Below are 26,762 nucleotides of genomic sequence, written 5' to 3' on the forward strand. Positions count from 1 at the left end.
AGAGACTCTTTGTCTTTCTCGTTTAACATGTGGATTGAAACGTGCTGGCTATAGAGCTCCACAGAGAGGACCCAGCACAGGCTTCCTCACCATGCCCTGCAAACATGCCTGGCCTGAAATGATCCCTTGTTGGGTAGGAGAGAAATTCATGCTCCATGAACATATGCTTCTCAGCCTCCGTGATGGGATGGCCAACTGGCTCTCAATTAGCACCATTTGAGGGGACAGATTTGTGCTGCACACACTTGTTTGGAAAGAAATTAATTATTTTACACAAGCCTCCAGACAGCCACCAGCATTACTAAATGACGTGCAGCCTCTATCAGCTTGGCCGGATTTTAAGTCGTGACTTAGAAGTGAACAGCTACATATCCAATTACCACTTCCCAGCGTCATGCTATTCCCCCATGCTATCCTCTCTTCCTAACCTGTGTACGTGTGCAGCAGGAGCAAGGGAACTCCTAACAAAGATCTTGCTTGTATGAAAAGGACCACTATAACACAGGAAGAATAGTCCTAGTTTTAGCAGAATCGTTTCTGTATATCAAAGTTTTCCAGAAGGCGTAGGAAGCTGTTTAACACCACAGCATCCCCAGCAGCACAACACTCCCAAATGGCCTGGGAATGTGTACTACCTTCTGTGCAACAGATCGAGTTGCCTCAGAGACAGATTTAAATGTGAATTTAGCCCTGAGGAGCAAAGCTTCTTACCAGCCATATCCTCCACAATCAGCAAGCCAAGGGGAATCTTTGGTGTGGGCCAGGGAAACCGACAGGAAGATTCAACCTAACGGTGCTGGCAGCCAACTTGAAGTTCCAATAACAAATGTATAGCTCTGGTAGTGCAGAGCACCCTTACAGCTGGCCTATGAGGCTAGCTGAGGTTACTGTGGCATGGGCAATCCCTACCTGGCATAGAGCCTGCATAGCCAACTCTACACCATCCAGCCAACACAGAGAGTACTCCAAAGGAGGGAAAGGTGGCCAGAAAGCACTGCGCTCCACCAATCCCCCTTGAGTCCACTGCAGGCAGCTAGAACTTAGAGCAGCTGAGACCAAATCAGCCCTGTGCATTGGGGGAGCATGAAGGTGACATAAAGCCCCCTTCTACGGCTGCACTAAGCACAGCTCCACTAGAGCCAAGGATCAAGGACTGCATCTCTAGGTGCCCAGTACTGAGATTCATTGTCTCTGCTCTTTGTTATAGTACCAGGTCTGCAAGATAAGTGGACGGTGCAGTTTATTTGCAATCATCACTTAACAGGGATGATTGTATTTTTAAGGTGACAGGTGGTCCTCTGCCTTCAGGGATTCTTAGGGTATCTGTGCCATTTCCCATTGCTCCATTGGTTTACTTCTTCCCTTCCCTCCTATTCTCAAGATCCTACATCCTAGAGACCTCCCTTGAAGACCGTGTGGGTCTTCTTTCTGAGTCACGGCCATAACTTCTGCCTCAGCTGATAGGAGGCAATGGGGAGGGAATTATGACATGTTGCTCACTCCTCCTGCTGAAAAGGGATAAACCCGAGTCTTTTACTTGCTAATGTAATGTAATGATTCATAGAATTTAAGGTCAGAAGGGTCTACAATCTTCTAGTCTGACCTCCTTCATAAAACAGACCAGAGAACTTTACCATGTAATTCCTGCACTGAGTTTAATAACTTGTGCTTGAACTAGAATATATCTTTTAGAAATACATCAACTTTTAATTTAATGAGTTCAAGTGATGGAGAATCCACCTCATCTCTTGGTAATTTGTTCTATTAGTTAATTACTCTCACTTATAAAATCTATGCCTTATTTCCAGTTTAATTTTTCCTTTCAAAGAACTTCTAGCCATTGGATCTTGTTAAACCTTTGTCTGCTAGATTAAAAAGTAATGTAATATCAGATATAGCCTCACTGCATGGGTAATTATAGGCCATGAGATGAGAAGCACTGACAAGAGGGACACCAGACATGCCCAAAAAAACCCCATGATCTCAATCTTCTGCTCCTTGTAAGAGGAAGTTTGTGTGGCCAAAGCCCAGCCAGTGCTAACTGACAGAATGCCAACCAAAGGTGGCAATAAATCATAAAAATAGCCTAAAATAGAGTTTAAATGAATAATACCTCTACAACCTGTCAAAATCCCTTGGGAAGATAATAAAGCCGCCCACTAAAATTCACTCTACTTTAATGACTTAGGGCAAAATTTTGTCTTCAGATGTGTCTATTGTATTTAATGGATGTAACAGAGACCAGAACTTGGCCTGTAATTTGTGCAATGTTGTATACACCATGCAAGATGACTTTTGATATTTTATTGGGGTGGGAGTGAGTGGAGCAGGATATACTAAAATATTAAATTGAATACTAGACCTGTCTCTTGCGAGTACTGCAGAAAGCACTTAGACTGCAAAGTGGTGTTAAAGTGCCCTGTCCTCAGAAAATCCTACAACAAATAATTCAAGAGGCCTTTACTACCCGAGTCAAACCAACTGTCCATCAATGTAAATAAATAGCTTCAACTGGTGCTTTTTCCAGTCCATTCAGGCACAAAGTGACACCAGTACAGTAGGGCATACACAGCGAATCCCACACATAAAACATTCTGTGGAGCGTGAGAAACTGCACCACTGCAAATTGTTATTCAAAGGGACACTAAAGTTTGCAAATGCCTGTCCTTCTGGATTCCACAGCAAGATGAAATAAAACTACTGCAACAAAAACAGCCTCCGATGCTACTGTCCCTTCCACAGGAGCAGCTGTACAAAACAGTGTCTCCTCTGTTGGAAATCACAGCTCTGTGTGGTGTATCAGCACCCTCATTCAACCCAGAGAAGCAGATGTGAACCGGTGCTAAAGGGGAACAGTACACACAAGACTACCTCCTGCAAAGCGGGGGGACAATCAGACCAAGATGACTGCCATATTAACTAACCTTGCCCTCCTACTTTTATTAATAAATTTAATTTCTAAAGGGTACAATAATCAGCTGATTATAAGACCATGTAGACACTGAAACCTGTCCCAGTTCTCAGGGCATGTCTACATTTACCTCCGGAGTGATCGATCCAGCAGGGGGCGATTTATTGCATCCAGTGAAGACGTGATAAATCGACCGCCATGCGCTTTCCTGTCCGCTCTGGTACTCCACCGGACCGAGAGGCGCAGGCAGAGTTGACGGGGGAGTGTCAGCGGTCGATTTACTGCAGTGAAGACACCACAGTGAGTAGATCTAAGTACGTTGACTTCAGTTACGTTATTCACGTAGCTGAAGTTGCACAACTTAGATCGACCACCCCCACTCCAGTGTAGACCAGGCCTCACTACGATATCCTCTGCTGTACACTGAATCAGAGGGCAAACCACATGGAGTCCGGAGCAAAGAGTAAAGTAACACTGTTTTGAATGCTTTCCTGCAGTAACAAACAGTAATGGTCAGGCTAAGCTACCTGCCTTCACCTCTTCTCCCCCTCCATCCCCTCCACTCCACCAACGATGCCAGTCCTGATTTTGATCCCGCTGCACCCACAACCTTCCCCAGCCCCAGTATATGGAATGTATTCCTGCTTCTGGTCCTCCAGGCTAAGATTTTCACTTCATTCAAATCTCTCCTTTAGGTGCACTTTGGGAAAGAAGAAAAAAACAGTCTGAGACATGAAGACGGGCACATGCCTAAACCGAGTAACTAGGCGATCCTGATGCCGTAACCTTTTCCCTTCCTCACCTCATCCCCTCCCTGCTATTTATTATCCTCACTTGTCTCATTTAAAGTTAGACTGTAAAACTCCTCAGGCCTCCTTGTCTTTCTGTGTGTGCTGCAAAAGCATCGAGCACACTTCTGGGGTAGTCATAATGAAAATGAAGATTGCTCGACTGACAGTCAAGACGACATAATTCCTCCTGTTAGCCAAAGAGCAAACAGTGCAGAGGTAGTGCAAGATTCTTGACACTGCTCCATTAATTAGCTTCGGTACTCGGAGGTACAGCCTTTAAAAAGTCAAAAGCAGTCTGCTCCAGTTACGATGCACATTAAGGGAGATAATGCAGATATGCATACGGAGTCTTTTGGATAAGAGGGAGTCTGATAAACAAAGTTTTTCTGTGTGTATATATATATATAATACATGCACCCACAACATTATTTCCTGATGTAACCCTGTTGACTTTAATGGAGTAACACGAGAGATGTAATTGCCACTATGCCTGTATAAATAGCTTGTGCCTCTATAGTGTATATATTACCTTCAGGACGAGCCTTTGGTTTCTTGAGCCCTCCATCTTGCATCAACTCAAAAGCGAAGGAAACATTATGGACCTGCAAAGAAGCAATTTAAATAAATTCCCAAATTCTAACAAATCCATGAAAAAGCAGTTACTTTCTTCTCCCTTCTCTTGACATCAAAAATAATGATGCTGGGATTTATTTTGTTGGTTTTAAAATCAACAACATTTGTTGATCTGAATCGTAGCTGTTTTCCTCCCAGGAGTAAAGACAACAGAAATCAAATCAACCGAGGTACTCATTTAAGAAGAAAGTTTCCAAATGTAAAGAGTCAAAAATTTAAGATGGAGTACAGTCTGAATTAGGAAACCCCACAAAAGCTTGGCAGAACAATCAAGTCTCTGTGTTGGAGACTGGGTGTGCTACTGAGATCAATAAATCATACAAATGTAGGGCAGGGAGGGACCTGGAGAAGTCAAGATGTCACAGCCTTTATATGAGGGCAGAAACATCTGCATTTCTGGTGAGCTTTTCCTGTCTGTATACTCATGATAAATTATAGTGTTTCAGACTCTACGGAACAGATCATCTGCCATCCAAGCAGTAATTTTCAACAGAAAGCAGGTGACAATTAGGGAGAGAGATTAGAAGTAAGGTCAGGCTTAACATTTTCAAATTATTTTCACTAGATCATTACAAACTAAGTACCAATCAGCAACAGTAAACGGCTGTCCCTCAGTAATAATTAAGAGCAGTATCTTGACAGAGGAAAAGAGGGCTTCTGGGTTCTATGAAAAAGAAGACAGTCACATTAACAGAGAACCCACAAAAACTATTCTTAGAATTAAGGCGAAGTCAGAGAACAGAACAGGGAGACATACAGGAAAGAAAAATATGAAGAGGATCAAGTAGGGTTAGTCTACACTGGCAAAGCTAAAGCGTTGCTTGGCTTGTGTGGGCACAGCGCTGGGAGAGAGCTCTCCCTGCACTCTAAAAAAAACCAAACACCTCCACGAGAGGCGCGGCTCCCAGCGCTAGTGCACTGTCTACACTGACGCATTACAGAACTGAAACTTCCTGCGCTCAGGGGCGTGTTTTTCTACACCCGACCCAGAAAGCCGCTGTGCTGTAAATTGCCAGTGTAGACAAGCCCTTAGAAGAGAAACCTGTTGGGGAGAGAATGTTAGTCTGAAAGGATTTAATGTGAGCAATCAGCTTTTCTTCTGGATGCCTACTGACGTTTAAGAAATTCTTCCTCTCTGCATGTGGAAAGGTAATTTGTGCAAAGAGATCTTTGTATTTTTGTCCCTTTAAGTGATTGACTCTGGAGATATGTGCCATGAGGGGGGAGATGTAATTAAAACTACTCATCTCAGTGAGTGAGGGAGTTATGCATACAAAACCCCTTTGCATTAGGATGAGAAAAAGCTCCCTTTGTGGGATTAATTGATCAGAATTGTAATCTTTCCTCCTACTCCTGTTTTTCCTTGATTTATTTAGGCAAAACCAATTTCAGAGGTAGAAAGAGATGCACAGTTCACAAATAAAAGCAAACTAATCCCTCCCCATGCTCACAGACACACTTTCTTTTTCCGTGTCTGGTTCAAAACAATATCTAATAACTTTGGTTCAGCATGAGTCTCATGCAGCTAGACATAAACAAGCAACACCACAATCACAGCTGAGTAGCTATGGCATATAGATAGGCATTGTACGATTTTATACGCAAGAAAATTCAACCCATAAGAGAGAGAGAAAGAAAGAAAAACTGGAAGAAAAAAAAAAAAGCTAAGCAGTACCCATGAAGGGTTTTTTTAATGAAATAATAAAATATTCATCTTTCCCAACCTGCTCTATAAACATAGTCCACACAGAATATGAAGTCCATCATCATCACCCACTCCCTTGGCATTTCTTTATTAGGAAAAGAAAACTCTAAGATAACAAAAGATACACTCAGATCTTATCCTCAGGCTCGGTTACTCCTAGGTGTTTCTCTCATAGGATTTCTCAGACCACATCCTGGATTCTCGTCTCTCCTCTCCAGGAAGCCACTCCTACCTCCCATACATCCACATCTGGCAACTCATCATCACCTGCCTAAGGGAGTCAGCAAACCCCAGGTTGCTGTTTCTCAGCGGAATCGACACCGGTTAACAGGACAAGGAGTTTCAGGCAAATTCTTCAGTCAGTTACAATACTTTCCTAATTTGGTACAATATATTTTTTGCCCTACGGTATGGTACGATCCCTTCTGATGAGGATGAGCTATATCCATCAAAGGTGAGTTGGGCAGTGAAGACCAAGTCCTTTAAGGTGTTGGGCTCCTCCTGGTAGACTCTGGGCCTCAACCACCTCCACTAAAGTCAGCAGGAATTGAAGGTGCTCAGCATTTTGCAGGATCATGCCCTTAAAGACTACTAAGTTCCTGCAACGTTACTAACATGTCAACCCGCAATGCAGCCAGCTTCACTCCTATTCATAACCCTGGAATGCACTATGCGCCAGACCAGAGCTCCACAGAACCCCACCAGAACAAGGAGCCAACCTCGCAGGGGGCAGATACATTGTTTGTACTCCAGAAGCATCTAAGGCCTGCAACCAGGGTCAGGGCCCCACTGTGCTTGGCACTGAACTCACTGAAAGATTACATAGCATCAGTGGTGCAAGTAGAAATCATTTCTTGCTGGTACGTTGCACTCATGGAAAGGACACAAAGGGGAGGCACGTGACTGCCCCATGTGACCCCACCCACGTGACTCGTCCCCGCTCTGTCCCCAGCCTGGGGCCCCCGCGCTCTCCCCGTCCCCTCCCCATGATCCACATCCATCCCACATTACATGGGTGGGGGAGGAGTTGGGGCATGCTGCTGTACAGACACCAGGCAGGAGGACTCAGGAGACACAGCTGCTTGGAAGGGCTGGGGGCAGTACACCTGGTGGCCCCATGTTCTGTTCCTTTCACCACTGAGGTTTCTGGGAGATCAAGGCTCTCTGGAACTGCAGCGGCGAAAGGAACAGAAGAATGTGAGGCAGAAGCAGCTGCTGTATCCACCGTCCTTTGGCAGGGCTGCTCAGGACTCTCCTGGGAACCGCAGTGGGGCAAGGAGCAGAATGTGGGGCCGTCGGGCCCCAACCCAACCCCACCCCACCCCTGTCCTCCGGCGGGGCTGCTCTACAGAGCCCAGGCAGGAGGACTCAGGAGATGCAGCTACGTGGAAGGGCTGGGGTGGGGCAGGCTCCTCCTGTGTCTTTCCAGTACACCATACCAGCTATAAATATCTTACTGGTATGGCGTACCAGACCGTACCACCGTACTTGCACCACTGCATAGCATGGAGGAGGATTACATAGCACAGAAGATAACAGTGAACCAGGATATCTAAACCAAGGGCCATCCCTGAAATTTTTCACATGGTACATTCCAGGGCTCCCTACTGCCCCTCTCCCATGCCCTGCAGTTCCTCCTTCTTGTAGCAGGTCTTGAGGCTGTCACTCAGCAAGTCCTGTGGGCAGAGCAGAGAGGAAACGAGCTGCTGGAAGTGGGAGGAGGTCGGGCAAGCCCTGGTGTAGGAGCCAGCCCCCCAGCAGCAGTGAGGAGGAGCAGAGCTGGCTGCCCCTCTGCCCACTCAGATTTGGTCCTGCCACTTCTCCACCATGACGGGGGGATGGCAGGGCCAAACCTCAGTGGCACAGTGACCCCTGTGCACCAGGTTGCAATGCCACTCACTCAATTTCAGCCCTGTGGCACACCCATTGTGAAGGAGGGCCCATGGGGCCCAACCCGAGTAGGCAGTCAGCAGCCAGCACTGCCCCTCCTCTCCATGGCTGTTGGGAAGGCCCAACACAGACAACCTATCGCCCCTCCCAATGGCATGCAACATTCACAACTTGCTTATCACTCTAGGCACCACTGATCTAGGCCGCCCCTCGCTGCAACAGCGTGGCAAATCCTTACCCTCTCCTCACAGCTCACTTCGTCTGTGATGCCCATCCACAATAACCCACTTCAGCTCAGACGCCATCATTCACATCTTACCATATGGAAAGAAATACATGAAAATGCTTAGCTAGATAGACAGAACACTGGGAGACCCAGAGGAAAACTGTGTACCTAGATTACAAACCCCTTGGGGCAGGAACAATGTGACTTGTGCACAAGCAGATCCCTGAGCTGGTGTAGATTCCTATTTACTTCAGTGCGGTTTTGTGTGGCATGCTGCCAATAGGGTGCTCATTGCAGGATCAGAGCCTATGTTTGACTGTGCATCTGGTACAGAGTCAGTCCCACTATCAGTGCTGAGCAAATGAGTTCTAACCCCAATACAGTCAGAGACCGGCTGTGTGGCCTTGGCCAAGTCACTACTGCTCTGCGTCAGTTCCTCATACACATTAGAGGTAATATTATTTATTTCCACATTTTACAGGGAAGTGACAAAAATTAGGAAAGATAAAGGATGGCTTTGTGGTGAAGGCACTGGACTGAGACTCAGGACATCTGGGTTCAATTCCTAGCACTGTGGTGCTGACTGCCTATGCTAGTCTGGGCAAGTCACTTAGTCTCTTTGTGCCTCAGTTTCCCACCTGTAAAATGGGGACAAGACTTCCCGTCTCCCACCTTTTGCCCTTCTTATGCCTTTCTTGGATTTGTAAGTAGCTCAGGGCAGGGATTGTCTCTTATTGTGACTATATACGATGCCTAGCAAAATGGGGCCCTGGTCTCAGAGTGGCCTCTAAGCATTGCTGTAATAATAATTAAATAAGTTATTCAATTTGAACACGTAAAAGTTCTATGTAAGTGCAAACTATTTATTATTTTATATCCTTTTGGTTTATAAACATCATATGACCACAACTGTGCTGGACATCGCAGGACCTAGCTTTTCTTCTCTTAAATATGTTTATAGGTATAGTCATTCAGGAAGTATTGGTAAAGTCACTGGGATTTACACCTTTGTTTCACAGGCAACCTTTAAAGTAAGGATTCTAGGAACTGCCAAGTGTTATAACGAATGCACCTTCGCTACAGCCTTTGAAAGAAAGGATATGGCTATACTCTGGCTTAACTGGGCATGAAGAGAATTCAGCCAATGGATGGAAAATAGCATGTGGGATATGGTAGTGAGCAGAGTCCAGATTGGAATTTCTACTCACCTTCTGATCAAAACTTTCAGGTGTTAAATAAAAGTGGTGGAGTGGAACAAAATAGTCTTCGAGCAGACCCATGAGCAATACCAAATAGACACCATCTGCAAACTGAGGAGAGATACTGGTGAAATTCCCAGATGACAGGCAAGAGGCATTTGGTTTCATGCGAGGCTTTGCAACCAATGAGAAAAATCAAGATAAACGGCTCAAACCATTTACCTCTACTTGCAGCACTTCATTAGCTGGTTTACAGACATTTAATAATCTACCTTCTGCCCCATTCAGGACTCAGAAGGAGTTTACTGCACTTGTGTCAGAAACAGTAGGACCCTTGGCCAGTTCCTCTTCTCCCCAGACTCAACCATCAGGCCCTGTATCATGGTCAATATCCTTTCAGCTGAGGAATGCCGAACGGGTTTTTCTTTGGAGTCCCTAAGTGGCTAGACAGGTTGCTGCAGAGGGGCACAGGGATGTCTCCCCACATCTGAGTGCACTGTTTTCACCACCCTCACTATGAGTAACTATGTGCTACATTGATAATGGGAAACTATATCTTTAAAAGACAACCCAGAAGACCACACAAAACTCTTTTGCATGCCTTTTCCTTGTTTTACACCATATGTATGTTCACGTGACTTGGGATGAGGTGCTCCAACCCAAGAGGAGAGCCACACCAAGCTTATGAAGAGACCCACCAGTAGAGTATCACTGCTGTAAACCCATACAATTCCTTTTAAATGTTGGTAGGTACTGTATCTTTCAAACAGAATTCTCTATATTGGTTCCAATATGACCTGTCTGACATCCCCTGAACTTTTTAATCAGAGATAAGGTGGAACATGCAAAGAGTTCTCTGGGGCAAGAGCGATCTTTGTTCTGTGTTGTACAACATCCAGAACCATGGGGTCCTGGTCCATGACTAGGGCTCTTATGCGCTACAGTAATAATAAAGCAGTGCAACAATCCACAGAGACCTACACTTCCAAAACCAGAGCCACATAAATGTGGCATGGGATAAGCCACTACCACTTTAGCAGAAGCAGAAACTCCTGTTAGCTGTCAGTAGACTTAAGGGGGAGATTTTCAAAGGCACAAATGGCAGAGAGGTGCCTAACTCCAATTGGAAATGAATAGGAGTTAGGGTCTTTGTTGCTATTTGTTTCTTTTGAAAAATCTTTATCTACATCCACTTTGTAGGCCAGCCACTAGAGGAAGAAATTCTCAAAACACTTGACCAGGTCTCATTCCATCTAGTTAGGGACAGTAGTACAGAAAACCCAGCCAGCACGTTTATGTACTACTGCACTATCTGACCAAGGTAAGCAATAGTTCAGTGATCAAAATTCTGTGTTATCTAGTAACTTGTCAGACATGACAGCCTCTCAACCTACTTTCCAGAGCATAAAAATCCTCGTTAATTCTGACCACTTTGCACTGCAGTCTAGCAACTGCTTCCACCGTAAGTGCAATGGTGGAGTTCCAAGATTCTGATTGATTCCTAAAATAGAAGGTGTCTCATCTAACCAATATTTCCATTTATTCTAACCTCCCCTGGCGCATTTTCTTGTATTTTTTACATTCTTTGTACATTTCAGCACTGGTGAACGATGCTGGATTGACAGCCCTTGGAGATCAAAGATCTGTACCCATAAATCAGATACCGCATTGATAGCAATCATACAAGACTCTTGGGGCAAGAGGGTGGATCAAGTCTCCATAGCCCAATTAATCACAGGTATCTCAGCAGAGAGCTCAAGTCAATTTTTGTGATAAAGATAGCCAGGCCCCAGAACTGGACTGAAACCTCCCATTCACTAAGGCCCCAGAATTTCCATCAGTGGATGATCAATTTAATCTATATCAGCCTAGGCCAGATTCAGACCAATTACCCAGATGAAATGCTCAGTAGTCCATAACCAATTCCCTAGGCTATCCAGTGCCCACACTTACTCTCCTGGGCAAACAGCAAAGAATAAGTTAACCATGTAGTCCCATTTTAAAGCAGTCTTTATCTTTTATGAACTCTCTTCCATTACACAGTTTAATTGTTTCTATTACAGCAGTTAGAGCTATGCAAGCTTCTGATATGCTCGCAGCTGAGTGAAAGCAACATGCCCCAGTGTCTCCAGAACTCACGTTTGATTGGGTTATAGTGTTTTGAAGGATATCCAATACCCAAACTGAGTTAAACACAGACAGACCTATGCCACAACAATTACTGAATCAACTGAGGATATCCTGGTTCAGATCAACAGCCTGAATTCACACAGTTGGAAAAGACATGCCCGTCACCTGCTCTCATCCATAATTTAAGTAATACAGCGAGTGCTTTGCACATGTTTTCTTTGATGTGTTCGAAACATTGGTCTGAAACCCAGCCATATATTACAGTCAATATCACAAACAAATATTAAATATTCTAAAACTTCTCTTGTTATCTGAAGTCAGGCGAGGTTACAAATTACCAGCTGCATCTGCTATAAGTCATGTGTGCAATAAGTGGGCAAGAGAAGCAGCCAGAGGCAAACATTACTGCAAATAACCATCACCTACAAAATAAGGCAAACACACATGTGTATCCCTCTAGCAAAACTATTCACGTGTATAAAGAGAAGCACATGCAAAACAGTTTGCACAACTGGGGCCTAAATTTGTAATTTACACCTTGAGATTTATTTTCTTGTATAGAACGCCTACCTGTGTTTCTAATTCTGTCACTTCCAAGTTTAGCTTATTTAGGTGTTTGTTCACAAAGGTGATCAGAGACTGTAAAGGAAGATGACAAGGATTAATGAGATTAGAAACAAGAACCAATGTCCATATGGTAGGGTTAATACAGCATTAGACTAAAAAGATTGGTAAACAATTGTCACAATACCCTCTTTGTCAGTACACACAAAAATAAAAAAATGTAAGAATTAAAGTGATACAGCAGTGTAAATTACTATCTCCATTGCAACAGTATTATGGCAGGAGTCACCTCTTACAAGTTATTTTTCTTAGCATGCGAGCACATTTTTAGTCTTGGAGGAAATGCTATGGTGGTGTTGGTTCAGTTGCAGGTTCTTGGGGGAGCCATGGTAAGCAGCAGGAGTGTGCACTGCCTGCCCTAATTCTCTAAACAGAGCCAATTCTTGCGCCAGAACTGTTCTATGGGAATTGGGCCTTGGTACTGGGCTGAGATTCTTGAATGAAGGGATGGTCTGTGTGCCGTTTGTGACCCCTCTGTTCCAGAACTGGTGTGTGTGTGTATAAATAAACAAGTTACAATAAGAATATACCCAGGCTCTGTATGTCTGATTTCCATCTGAACAGGAAGCTGATCTGCAAGGCCCTAGACATCTGCTACCATTCAGCAGAGGGACAACAGCAGCATGAATATATACAGTAACTCCTCACTTAAAGTCATCCCAGTTAACGTTGTTACATTGCTGATCAGTTAGGGAACATGCTTGTTTAAAATTGCACAATGCTCCCTTATAACGTCATTTGGCAGCCGCCTGCTTTGTCCACTGCTTGCAGGAAGAGCAGCCCGTAGCAGCTAGCTGTTGGGGGCTTGGAACCAGGGTGGACCGGCAGCCCCCCTATCAGCTCCCCTCTCCCCTAAATTCCCTATGTGGCAGCCACCCAGCAGGCTACCAATTGCCGGCAGTTCAGCTGTCCCTCCCCCCACTGCCATGTGCTGCTCCTGCCCTCTGCCTTGGAGCTGCTCCCCAGAGCCTCCTGCTTGCTGTGCGGAGGGTCGGAGGAAGATGGGGGCTAATTTCAGGGTGTCCCCCTCCCCCCTGCTCCTGCACCCTGCTTACTCCATCTTCCATAGAGCAGGAGGAACACATGACAGTGGAGGGAAATTCCTAGCAGCAGCTGCCCTCTCAGCTTGCTGATCTACTTAAAAAGGCAATGTACTTAGAGTGGGGTCAGCGTACTTAAAGGAGCAATGCGCACCTCTCTCTCACACACAGGGTGTGTCTCTCTGTCTCTGTCTGCCATGCTGTCTCCCCTCCCTCCATTCGTGCTGCCTTGTAGAGCACGAGGCTACATTAACAACGAGTTAACCCTTGAGGGCTCAACCAATTGCTAGTTCATCATTTAGCAGTAAGGTATTTCCTGGGAAATATCCCACCCTCTGACTTCACCACCTCAACCAAGCTTCACAATCATCATCACTGTGTATAGTATTAAAGGGTGAAAAAAAATTCCCTAGAACTTAACCCCGCCTATTTACTTTAATTCTTATGGGGAAATTGGATTCGCTTTACATCCTTTAGCTTAAAGTACCATTTTTCAGGAACATAACTACAACGTTAAGCGAGGAGTTACTGTACTAAGATATTTATCCCAGCAATCTAGCCATCAGCTTAAAATATTTTTAGAGGGACGTGGAGTCAGATTTTAAAGTGTATATTAAATGGGCAGCATTCACTTAAAATTCAATCAACTTTTTAAAAATGCTTTAGCAGCAGTTTCAGAATGGAAAAATAAAAACTTGCCCATGCTACACGCCTAAACGTGTTAGTTTAAATGTATCCTGGAAAACACCTCTTCTGTCCTGGTCCATGACTAGGGCTCCTAGGTGCTTTACTAATTAGGGCTGTCAAGCGATTAAAAAAAATTAATCGTGATTAATAGTGTTGTTAAACAACAATAGAATACCATTTATTTTAAATATTTTTGGATGTTTACTACATTTTCAAATATATTAATTTCAATTAAAACACAGAATACAAAGTGTACAGTGCTCACTTTATATTTATTTTTATTACAAATATTTGCACTGTAAAAAATAAAAAAATATTTTTCAGCTCACCTCATACAAGTACTGTAGTACAATCTCTTTATCATGAAAACTGAACTTACAAATGTAGAATTATGTACAAAAAACCTGCATTCAAAAATAAAACAATGTAAAATTTTAGCGCCTACAAGTCCACTCAGTCCTATTTCTTGGTCAGCCAATCACACAGACAAACAAGGTTGGTTACAATTTTCAGGAGATAATGCCGTTTCTTGTGTACAATGTCACTTGAAAGTGAGATCAGGCATTCGCATGGCACTGTTGTAGCTGACATTGCAAGATATTTACATGCCAGATGTGCTAAAGATTCATATGTCCCTTCATGCTTCACCCATCATTCCAGAGGACATACATCCATGCTGCTGACTGACACATGTTCATTTTCATCATCTTAGTCAGATGCCACCAGCAGAAGGTTGATTTTCCTTTTTGGTGGTTTGGGTTCTGTAGTTTCTGCATCAGAGTGTTGCTCTTTTAAGACTTCTAAAAGCATGCTCCACACCTCGTCCCTCTCAGATTTTGGATGGCTCTTCAAATTGTTAAACCTTGGGTTGAGTGCTGTAGCTATTTTTAGAAATCTCACATCGGTACCTTCTTTGTGTTTTGTCAAATCTCTGTGAAAGCATTCTTAAAACGAACATATACTGGGTCATCATCTGAGACTGCTATAACATGAAATATATGCAGAATGTGGGTAAAACAGAGCAGGAGACATACAGTTTCTCCCCTTCCCCCAGGAGTATAGTCACAAATTTAATTGACGCATTTTTTTTTAACGAGCATCATCAGCATGGAAGCATGTCCTCTGGAATGGTGGCTGAAGCATGAAGGAGCATATGAAACTTTAGCGCATCTGGCATGTAAACATCTTGCAGCGTCAGCTATAAAAGTGCCATGTGAACGCCCGTTCTCACTTTCAGGTGACATTGTAAATAAGAAGCAGGCAGCAGTATCTCCCGTCAATGTAAACAAACTTGTTTGTCTTAGCAATTGGCAGAATAAGAAGTAGGACTGAGTGGACTTGTAGGCACTAAAGTTTTACACTGTTTTGTTTTTGAGTGCAGTTACACAACCAAAAAAAAAAAATCTGCATTTGTAAGTTACACCTTCACACTAAAGAGATTGCACTACAGTACTTGTATGAAGTGAATTGAAAAATACTATTTCTTTTGTTTATCATTTTTACAGGGCATACATTTGCAATCAAAAATAATAATATAAAGTCAGCACTGTGCACTTTGTATTCTGTGTTGTAACGGAAATCAATATTGAAAATGTACAAAAACATCCAAAAATATTTAATAAATTTCAATTGGTATTCTAAGTGCAATTAATGGCAATCAATTCTTTTAATCACGATTCATTTTTTTTAATCAATCACATGAGTTAACTGTGATTAATTGATAACCCTACTAGTAATACAAATAATAACAATCATATAATGCAAAGAAGCAAATTTCAGTTCCAATCTCTATGTAAAATAGTTACTCAGTTTTATGCTCAACAGTTTAACACTGGTATTTGCACAAGCCAATGGAATAATGCAAAATCTTTGTCTGTTCTCTTCCAGATGGATATATTAACAAAAGCTGGCCCAGATTAATGGCTATTCTTCCTTTTCCCTCTGCCCCCCAAAAGTGGCATGTTGAAGGTGGAACAGAGGGTGGCCTGTGATCTGTATCAGAAGAACAGACCCAGGGGATTGTTCCAGCTGTCGTAAGTGAGCATCCCTTTGGATGCATTAATGGAAGTGAAGTTTAAATAAATAAAGAGAGCAAGATTGAGTGAGTGAGTGTGTGTGTATTACAACTTCTTGCAGCCATAATTGGTGAATCACAACTCATATCTATCCCTCTGACAGCCACAGTACACTAGGGAGATTCTCCAGCTGTGGAAGGGCACCCCTTGTACAAGACAATTGCTCAGATCAGACACTGGATGCTTCTTTTGGATATTAATACCTGTAGTTTTTCTCAAAGTGCTGTATGGAAGAGGGCTGACAAACACCAAGAATCATCCAAAACCCACTTGAAATTATGGGAGTCTTAACTGACTCCAGTGAATACTGGGCCAAGCCACAAAGCTTCAAGATAAGCACTTCAGTTGTAACTTTGGAGTGAAATTTGTATGATTCTGATGGGCATATTTTTTCCACTGATACCACAAATATTTTCTACAGGTTTCCAGACTTCTGGGACCCCTTCCTGCTTTTCAATCCACTACTGACTACAGTAGGAAATACGTTTTTAAAATATTTCACCTTTTTCACGACGCTGAGTTTATCTGGTGCATGGTCAAAGAGGGTGTCAAAGGCATCTCGTTCTGATTCACAAAGAGACGAAAGCAATGTTAGAAAAATCAATTCTGCTGTAACAGTCAGATGTGGAAGCAAGTTATGTATGTTAATTTTCTTTGTTCCTTGTCTTAGGAAACACACAATGGAGATTCAAACAAAAATCAGTCAGCCAATATAGGTGTCTAAAGGCCAGAGCAAACTGAATTGGGAATCTTGGGAGTAGTTGAAAATGGTGTCTTAAATCGGGGGATTTCCCTTCTGCATTTCACATTCAATACAGAAAACAGACACATGAAAACAAAAAACATCTATTACAAACGGAAAGAAAAGTTGCCCTATGGCCTATTTTTCTCTATATCAAATGGTCATTGAATATTACTTGATGTTTGTGTTCTTCAGGAATTGTGTATGCCCGTTGCTGAGTGATACAGCAATCGGGCCCTGATTCAGCTAGGTACTTACTCGCAAGCTTAACTTTAAGCACGCTAGGAGTACCATTGACTTAAATTAAGCTACTCACAGGCTTGAAGTTGGGGCACGTCTTCACTAGCAACATTAAAGTGCTGCCGCGGCAGAGCATTAACATGCCTTCTGTAGTCATGGCTTGTGTAGTCCACGAGGGGAGCAGCTCCCAGCTCTGGGGCACGGTCTACACTGGCGCTTGACATCCCCGAAACTTACAGCGCTCAGGGGGGTGTTTTTTCACACCCCTGGGTGAGGAAGTTGCAGCGCTGTAAAGTGCCAGCATAGACCAGCCCTGAGTCATGCAAGTAGGTATCTTGCTGAATTAAGGCCTGAACGCAGACCTGATTTCCCCCCATCCTCCACCCCAGTATTCAATGTAAAGAATAAGCATTTAGCACTTCCATAGCGATTTACACTTCAACAGGTCTGCGCACTCACTAATTAATCTCATCTAAATTGATTTAAACTAATTAAATATGAGTGCATTACTTCTGTTGATATTTTAATGGTAAATCCACTGCATTTGATGAAAGTTGTATTCACGCTGAAGTCAATGAAAGTCATTTTCCTTCTGTATGAAGAGAGACTGTGCCTTCTCCAGCGGCTCCAGATTCACAGGCCCCAAAGAGGTTACCCAACTCGAACCCAACACGCCTTTTTTCTTGGTCTCACACAGTGCTTAGATGAAGGAGCGAGCAGGCTGCCATTAGGCTGGGGTCCCAGAGTGGGGGGATGTATGTTAGGGTATAGGTTTCGAACACACTTAAGAAAATGTTTGACAATGGGATGTGCAAATCCTGAATATCCCTCGACAGAGCAGTGGAATGTGGTAATTGCGGCCGGGTGCACTCTAAGAGAAATAACAGCCAATCCGTGCTGTTTGAGCTGAAGGAGGTAGTCCAATCTGAGAGGTAATGGAGCTCAGGCAGCATCGACCTGTCTGTCGGCACACCGAAGTTGGAACCGGTTCCACGTGTGGGAATAGGTACGTCCAGTAGAATCGCACCTGCTATTTATCAAGATATGTTTTACTGAATCTCAACAGTTATTTCTGAATCCCAGAGCCACAAAGGACCAAGCTTTCAGGAGGAGCATCCGCGAAGTAGGATGGTGAATGCATCCCCTGTCCTGAGAGAGGAGCCACGATGCTGGGGGAAGGTTTATAGGCCGAGAGAGTGTCATGTGAAGCAGGTACGCGTACCAGACTTGTCATGGCCATGTTGGTGCTATTAGTATAACCAGAGCTTGATCTTCCTGTATCTTGCATAAGACTCGGAACAGGAGGGGAAAGGGAGGGAAGGCATTCAGAAGTGGCACATTCCAGTTCATAATGTATGCATCCCTCAGCAAATCACATCCCAGGCCTGCTCTGGAACAAAATTGAGGACAGTGGGTGTTCTCGTGAGTGGTGAAAAGGTCTATGGTGAGATGACCCCATCAACAGAAGATGGGTCGGAGTGCTCTCATGACGAGCTGCCATTCATGCTCGTGCGAGAAGGTTCTGCTCAGCACATCCACTGTCATATTTTGATGTCCAGGGAGATACACAGAAGAGATGGAGATGTTGTGGATACACCAATTCCATAGCTTAATTGCTTCTGAGCATAGGGAATGGGACCTGGCACCTCCTTGCCTGTTGACGTAATACATGCAAGCGAGGTTGTCCGTCATTACTCGAACAGTCCGGTTTCTGAGGAGTGGTAGGAAATGTTGGCAGGCATTGTGGACCGTTCTCAGTTCCAGGATGTTGATTGGTAAGGTGAACTCAGTGGGCATCCATCAGCCCTGTATAGTGTGCTTGCATAGATTCACTCCCCAGCCGAGGAGGGAGGCATCAGTGGTAAGTATCACAGTACGATACAGAAATAACCTGTTCAGATTCAGTAAAACATATCGTGATAAATAGCAGGTGCGATTCTACTAGATGTGGAACCGGTTCCAACTTCGGTGTGCCGACAGACAGGTCGATGCTGCCTGAGCTCCATTACCTCTCAGATTGAACTACCTCCTTCACCCCAAACAGCACAGATTGGCTGTTAGAGTGCACCTGGCTGCAATTACGGTAAGTATCACGGAGGTTGAAGAAAAGGGACCTTGGCACAGATGTTGTCGGGCACATCTACCACAGCAGTAAGTCCTTGACCTGGGTTGGCATGGACAGGAGTTTTTGCATGCTGTGCTTGTGAGGAAGATATACTGTATGAGCCAGCCCTGAAGACACCCCGCACATGCAGCCTCGTGTGTTTGACCACAAATGTAGCAGCAGCCACATGTCCCACAAGTGGGAGGCATGTAAGTGCTGGGATTTGGGGGCATGCTCGGGTGGTTGAAACTAGTTGTGTTATTGCTGTGAACCTGTGAGGTGGTAAAAACGCTCTTGCCCACTTGGCATCGAATAGAGCACCAATGAATTCCAGCGTTTGCACTGGGGTTAGTGTGGACTTTTCAAAATTGATAAGGAGGCCCAGTTTTGTAAAGAGGGTCATTGTAGTGTGGACTGCTCGGAGTGCTTCGGTCTTGGATGGCGCTTTGAGAAGGCCATCATCTAGATACTGGGAAATGGTGATGCCTTGTTTGCAGAGGAAGGCCATGACCACTGCGAGTACTTTGGAAAAAAGTCAAAAGCTGTGGATAGTCTGAAGGGTAGTACCCTGTACTGGTAGTGACCGTGGCCGACGATGAATTGTAAGAAATGTCTGTGAGCAGGGTGTACTGCAATATGAAAGTACGTGTCCTGTAGGTTGAAGTGGCTCGGGATCTTTCAATGAGTGTAAGGAGTTGTCCGTGCGCTCAGAAAAGAGTTTTTCTCCCTCAAACGGGAGATCCTCGACCGTATTTTGCACCTCCTTAGGGAATCCTGAAAGGTACAACCATGATGCATGTCGCATTACTACTGCAGTAGCAATGGATGGGCAGTTGTATCAGCTGAGTCCAGGGAGGCCTGTGGGGTCATGACCTTCCGAAATGAGGTGCAGGAATTGTTCCCTTTTTTCCCCTGGCAGATCCTGGCAAAGTTCCTCCAGCTTAGAATAAACTTTATAACGATATTTAGCCATAAGGGCCTCGTAGTTGGAAAATCGAAACTGGAGGGTAGCAGATGAATAGGATTTTCTGCCCAAGAGATCTAAATGTTTCCAGTCTCAGTCAGGATGACCAGATCGGGATTGGCATTGATGGCCATTCTCTTGCACCGCATTCACCACGAGGGAATTTGGGGCAATAACTCCACATTTTTTGCAGGTTCATAATATTTCCTATCTGCCCATTTGCATGTAGGGGGGGATAGAAGCTGGAGTCTGCAAAAGGTTTATAGGTTCAAATAGCGCATCTTTAATAGGTAGAGCAATTTTTGTTGTCGAGTATGGAGAACGTCAATCAGTTCACGTTGTTGTTCCATGACTCTTCAAGTGGGATGTTTAGGGAGTCAGCCACTCCATAAAACAAGTCCTGAAAGTGACGAAAATCATCAGCTGCAGTGGGAGGTGGTGGCATGATGGCTTCATCAGGTGAAGATGAAGAAAACGGCAGGACCAGAGGTACCTCCTCATCCTGCTCTCCTTCCAGTTCCTCCTCCAGTAGCGGTATTGTGGAGGCTGTGTTTCTGGAAGTTGAGAGATTGTTGAAGAGGGGATGGATGGAGGTCGGCGTGTTTGCAGCGGTGTGGGATTACCAAATTGTGCCATGGGGGTCCCAATATGGCCAATTAGAGGGAAAGAGAATATATGGTTGCATCCATAGGGGCCCCTGAAAAGGCTGGGTGCCCTACTTGCGGCAGAGTAAGGCTGGTAAGTTGATGTTAATTGTCCTGATGTTGATGGGGCAAGAGAGTCTTGATAATCACCCACATCCTCCTCGACATCACTAAGGAAAGGAGATGCTGTCCTTGTGGGAGAGCACGAAGAGCGTGTTGACTGAGAAGTGGGTGAGATCTGGGACACCTCCTGTCTGAGGAGTGGAGTATCTGCAGTGTCAGCTACAGCGAGGCCTGACAGCTGTGTGAATTCCTGTGGGTGATCTCTGGTCAGTGCCTGTGTTGAGCACAGGGCTGAGGTGTGATATGGGAAAGAGTCAGCAGATGGCGCCAGAGAGCTCTCTAGAGCCACAGCTTTAGTACCGAGGTTCTCAAAACTGGGGGTTGGGACCCCTCAGGGGGTTGGGAGGTTATTACATGGGGGGCCGCGAGCTGTCAGCCTCCACCCCAAACCCTGCTTTGCCGCCAGCATTTATAATGGTGTTCCTCGGACAAGGGGAGTGAGGGTCACCAGACAACCTTGCTGAGCATGAGTGTCTCTCCAGTGAGCAGTAAGAACTGGGGTCTGACACTGGTTGCAGGGACTTTTCCACGAGGAGTGGGAACACTTCTGGGAAACGTCCCTCTCCCAGGCAACGGATATACTGTGCATGGCTGTCTGTTATAGAGAAACCTGCCCCGCTTAAACCCAGAAGAGCCAGGCATAAGGGCGAGGGAGTAGCATCCCTGACGGGAATTAGGGAAAACAAAAAAATAATTACTTTTTTTTTTTTAAAGGATAAAGGAGAAGAAAAGAAAATGAAGAAGCTAGCTAACTACGAGAGGGAAAAACAGGTAAGAGACTATTTAAATAACCAAGTGGGCTCTGCGAACTGTTCCATACTAGACCACAGGCAGTAGAGAAGGGTCCGAGGGCGGTCAGACCGCACAGCGCGGGGGAGGAGAGGTGCACGTGTGCGGTCTGATGGGCACTGCTATTGAAGACCTCTGACACAAAGGCGCTGCCGCACCTACGGTGGAGCACCGATGGGGACATCACTCCAAGTAGTAGTTCTGGCTCTTTTGGTAGCTGTTCCTTGTGTTCCAGTCCCCACTCCTCCCTGGTGCTTCAGGCAGTACTCCCCACAGCCAGTAACAGAGCTGTCCCAGCCATGTGCTCCTGCCCTGTGCAATTGCCTGCTCCACTGCCCTGGACTACCCAAGAAAAACTTGTAAGAAACACAGACGCTTTGTCAATGTGTTTGAAGGGGCAACTTTCAAAGGTTCATGTGTTACTTACCAAATCTTCCCATCATCATCCTGCAAGTGAGAACATGAGAAAATATTCATTTAGTTCATGAATCATTACCGTCAAGGAAAAGATCCTGGCCTTACTGGGCCTGATCCTGTGCGGTACTAAGGATCCTCAACCCCCACTGAGGTACAAGTCTCAGCACCCAACAGAATCAGAGCCAACATGCTGGAGGAAGACAATGGGCCAAATGTATCCCGGGTGTAACTCCACTGATGAAGCGTAATTATTACTTTTCCAAGTCTAAGAGTGAATGAATAAATATATCAATTTATATTATTAGATACCAAATCCCTGTACACATATAGATAATAGATTACATTACACAGTTCAGAATAAGCATTGCGATGGTTAGGTATACCACAGTTTTATTTAGAGAAATAGAATATTTATATATATAGCTTATATATGGTATGCGTATTTGTATGTTATGGAAATAACATAGGCACATACTACACATGAACCAAGTCCTCAGCTGGTGAAGTCAATGGAGCTATGCAGATTTACATAAACTGAGAATCTGGCCTATCTATATGCACAGAAGAGTTTTGTGAGAGTTCTGTCCAGGGTTTAGTTTTGTTGGCTGTTATGGGGTTAGGTTGTGGGGGGGTGGGGGGGTTGTGTTTCTAACTTGTGTCAGAGCACTTAGGTGCCTCATTTATTTAGATCTACACCATATAAAAATACACACTTAATTACACACCAAACACACAGTAGCACCTTTCCCCCTAAAACGAAACACTTTACAAACTACATCCAGCACCACTGAACCGCAGCCACCTCCGAGAAAGAGGTCTGCCAAGCACACTGCACAAGCTGGAGGAAGGAAAGTAGTTTCGGCCAAAGACACCATGGCAAACCTCCATTCCCCTTAAAAGGGCCACGAGAGCTTTAATGTCTGCACAGAAAAGCTGCGCCCTCATTTCTGAAGGTTTCATCCAAAAGGACCCCCACGGAGCAAACCACCTGGTACTCCACTTAGCTACAAAATGATAAAAGGTTGAGACATCCCTACAAGGAGCCTAGACACTGATGAGCTGGAGAGGGCTCATGTAAGCCCCTTGTTAATACTGCCTTTAGGCCCCATGATGGAGAGTCTGAGCTTTCACTTTTTAGCCAAAGTGCATTTCTATCCCTTTTGCTTTGGGAGAACTGTAAAAACAGCAAGTGACGTAGACCAGCTGCAAAGATTAAAAGGAGTATGCTGCTGGGCTCCCACTGTGCAGCACAAGGATGGGGAGACCTTACAGATCCTTCCCACACTCAATTTTTGTATGAAAGCAGTTAGTTCATTTTGAGGAGGTGTCCCAAGGAAACATCTTGCTGATCCTCCCCAAATTCCCTACACTGCTCCTTTAACAGCGTGGTGTGATAAGGATGGACAGAAATGGATTATACACAGAGGGGGTAAGGGAGACAGCAAAAAATTGTTGCGCAAAGATCATCAGTGATATATTAGGATATAGCTAAAATCTTTTGGCACACAGGCTTGTTAAGGAGAAATTTTTTTCCTTTGCAATGTATTTCCAGTGATAAAGTGGCTTCTGCATGAAAAAAGTTGTACATTAAGGGTTTCACAGAATTGGTTAATCTGGTAAACAGAATTTTTTATGCTCTTTCATTTTGAGTAACGATACACCATACGTACCCCCTACACTCTCTCTCTCTCACACACACACACACACACATACTCCCCTCTGTCAGATGGATAAGGATTTCCTGCTTACTCTGTTGTGGTTGTGAGTTCCTCTGTAATGTGAGCCGTCTGGAGAAGGCCTTCCCGTTTCTGGAAACCAAGATACAGAAGTCAGAAACTGGAACTGTAGTGGAGGAGTTCGTAAGAGTTCTGCAGCATTCCTCTCCCATTAGCGTCCCAAAGGAGTGCACACATTTTATCTAGCTTTTAAAATTAAGTTTCTGTAGAGATGGGGCAAGGCAATTGACACAGGGGGTTACGATTTAGCACAGTGGCATTTATCAGACTGACAGCCAAATGAATGCTTAGGACGCATATATCTGCAGCCTATAAATTCACGAGCAAGTCTCCTCAGGAGACAGGCGTCAAAATTCTGCCTGGATCACAAATTAGAGAGAGAGTTTGTCAATCCCATCTGAAGCCCCCTGTGGATATTTGCTCATGACACAAACATCAAAGAATGGTTTAAATGAATTGGCAGCCCCAGAGCGGTCTGGGGCTGGGATAACAAGGGTTGTTACCAGAGGTCAGGGTTGAGGAGCACTGGCAAAGCTACCAGTGTGTGAGGGAAGCTTGCCCAGCACAGGAATCCAAATGTGGTTGAGTCAGTCGCTCTCTTTCAGGAGTAACCAATTCACCAAGGAATTGTAGCAGGGGAAGACTGACTATTTTATAATGGAAGTTATTTCCCTTTTACTGGACTTTTCAGGATGATTTTCTGCAGGACTAAGATCTGCTCTGCCCTACAGAAAGCTAGTGCATGGTGAGACCCAGTTACAAAACAGGTTTCCCCAGACTCTGATAAAACGTGGCCTTTATACTGTAGACAAGACCAAGCTGAGCTTTAAGCATGTCCCTGCGCCATGCTGGAGCCTTGGGGACACACTTCATTGCTGTAATTGGGTCCTCCTGTATGGTAGTTTTCTAACTCAATGCAGAGCCAGTGTTTTTACTTGCTTACTTACATTCATAACTTGCCCTTCCACAGACTACATAGGTACCCTACAAAATTCAGGGATATATCATTTCCCCTCTGAAGGAAGAGAATTTTTTTTCCTTTTCTTTCTCTTACTGCTTTAGATGCTGTCTTAAAGAGCTCAGATCCCAGCTGCTGACTCCCAAGCAAGTCTTGTCAAATAGACTTATGACTCGGTTAACTCGGATTGCTGCTTCAGGACTAGCTCTAGTTCTGGTATACAAGGCAAACCACTCCCCGGCATGAAACCCTCCTATTCCTCCCATGCCCTCTCATTCATTCTTGACAGTTGAACCACAAACATCAAAAAGAAATGGTTGTTATTGAGGAAAGCACCAAAAAGAAGCACCCCTCTCTGAAGCATTTTGTTTAACCCAAGAACCATTGCAGGAATTCCTTCCTGCCACCCCTTCTTCAAAAAACAAGAACAGTTTTGCTGTTTCTAGTGAACCAGCAAACCTGGCCTGGAGCAATGTTGGAAGCAGCTGTTATCGCTTGCTATTTTGCTGTCATGTCTCCACTCTAGGGCCTAGCCCTGTGCTGTAGTGAGGGCATCTGTCCCACTGTGTCTTAAGAACACATCAAATCCACTTCATGAATACATCCGATTCTGCACCCATCAGGCAGCTAAAGGATTACTGCCTGGATGGTCTGATAATGTAAGATGGGATGACCACAGGGATGGACAAATAAGGAATTCTGAGTGAGTGCCAACACTGAGTGCTAAGCAACTGCTGACTTGTTTCCAGCCCATTGTTCCTCTGCTCTGCTCTGCTTCCTAGATGGGCTTCCACAGCCACCAACCACTTTACAGCCCAGAGGCAGGAAGCAATAGCTGTGAGTGAATGAATTCAGAAAGTAAAGCTGGTGAATAATGGGTCTTAAATGTGAAAAAGGAAGAAGAACAGAAGTGAATCCTGCTCCTGGGTTGGCTGGAATCAGTTACTGGAGGGAAAAGTAATGATTTTTAGGAGCTGAGCATGCTGGTCCTACAGCAGTCTTGGAACCTAGTCCCATGGACCCGGCCAGCCCAGACACAAGTGATCAAGGTTTGGGCCTGACCCTTTACACTGCAGTCACTGAATAGACTTATTTTTCCATGAACACCACATACGTTCCTCATCTCCGGGCTTTGACTTGGGACTCCAGCTGTTGGAGGATTATTTCAGTGATACCCCACAAATCTTTTAGTAGCACTGAGGCCAGATGTGCTGCACATTTGTGACATTAAGTGGACTAGGAGAGAGATGGACTCTCTAGGTAAGCCTTGAATATAATCCCACAGAAACTATGCACAGTGGACTTAAACACTGTCGTTATGATGATTTATGAATAAGTCTTTCTATATTCTCCTGATTTAAAATAGTGCTCTATTATAAAAAAATTAACTGATGTGAATTTATCTTTCAAATGAAAGTTAAAACTCAGGAGGGGGAAGTCAGCTGGGAGCAAACCCTCAGGATTTTCAGTTTTCTGCTTTAGGCAAGTACATCCAGGGTTTCCTCTTTTTTTGAGGGGGGGGTCGGGGGTTGAGTGCTGAACAACTCAACTACTAAAGCTACTCAGCAATGCAACCTTAGCCCTGCTAACTCAGTATCCGAGGCAGCCACTTATAGGGTCATACAAAACAACCAGTTAACTTGAGCTCAAGACTTCATGAGTAACTGCAAAAGTCAGATTGTCATGCTAAAAACAGTTTATATTTCATAGGCAAAGCATTTAAAAAAGAGATAAAATAAAATACCACTGGTCAATTTCAAGAGGCAATAATACATACTGATTTTGCAACAACCCACCCTGAAGTTAGACACACTGCCATCTTGTGGAGTCTGTCACAATACAGTTATTAAGTAGCAAGCGTACATTTATGCTGTACTAATCTCTCTGGTATGCGAAATACATTTCTTGCTATGTGTGGTACAGAGATTATAGTTCTTCCTGCAAAGAGAGAGAAAGCAGAAAGACCTGTTTTAAACATAAAGTTGCATTCTGCGTATACAGTGCAGCATGCATCCGAAAGTCTACGAGGTATAAACCCAGATCAAATTGCTCAGATTTTCCAGTTCCTACATGTCCTCACCTTCAACTGAATAACTGAATCCAGACAGCATGGGAAAGCATTAGCCTCTCCCCT

The 26,762-nt window shown here is 44.4% G+C and overlaps 1 protein-coding gene across 3 annotated transcripts in view; it reads right to left on the reverse strand.

The window, feature by feature from the left end:
- PARVB (parvin beta) overlaps nucleotides 1–26,762 on the reverse strand; it is a 98,030-nt gene that overhangs the window by 4,654 nt on the left and 66,614 nt on the right. For all 3 annotated transcript variants that reach the window (XM_077825785.1, XM_077825803.1, XM_077825794.1), the window contains exons 7-12: nucleotides 23,684–23,742; nucleotides 21,945–21,964; nucleotides 16,414–16,475; nucleotides 12,056–12,124; nucleotides 9,365–9,466; nucleotides 4,232–4,304 (exon numbers count right to left, since the gene is read on the reverse strand). In XM_077825785.1, coding sequence (XP_077681911.1) covers nucleotides 4,232–4,304; nucleotides 9,365–9,466; nucleotides 12,056–12,124; nucleotides 16,414–16,475; nucleotides 21,945–21,964; nucleotides 23,684–23,742 — 385 coding nt within the window. The remainder of the gene's footprint in view (nucleotides 1–4,231; nucleotides 4,305–9,364; nucleotides 9,467–12,055; nucleotides 12,125–16,413; nucleotides 16,476–21,944; nucleotides 21,965–23,683; nucleotides 23,743–26,762) is intronic.

Source organism: Eretmochelys imbricata, chromosome 1 (assembly GCF_965152235.1).
Source record: "Eretmochelys imbricata isolate rEreImb1 chromosome 1, rEreImb1.hap1, whole genome shotgun sequence".
Lineage (NCBI taxonomy): Eukaryota > Metazoa > Chordata > Testudines > Cheloniidae > Eretmochelys > Eretmochelys imbricata.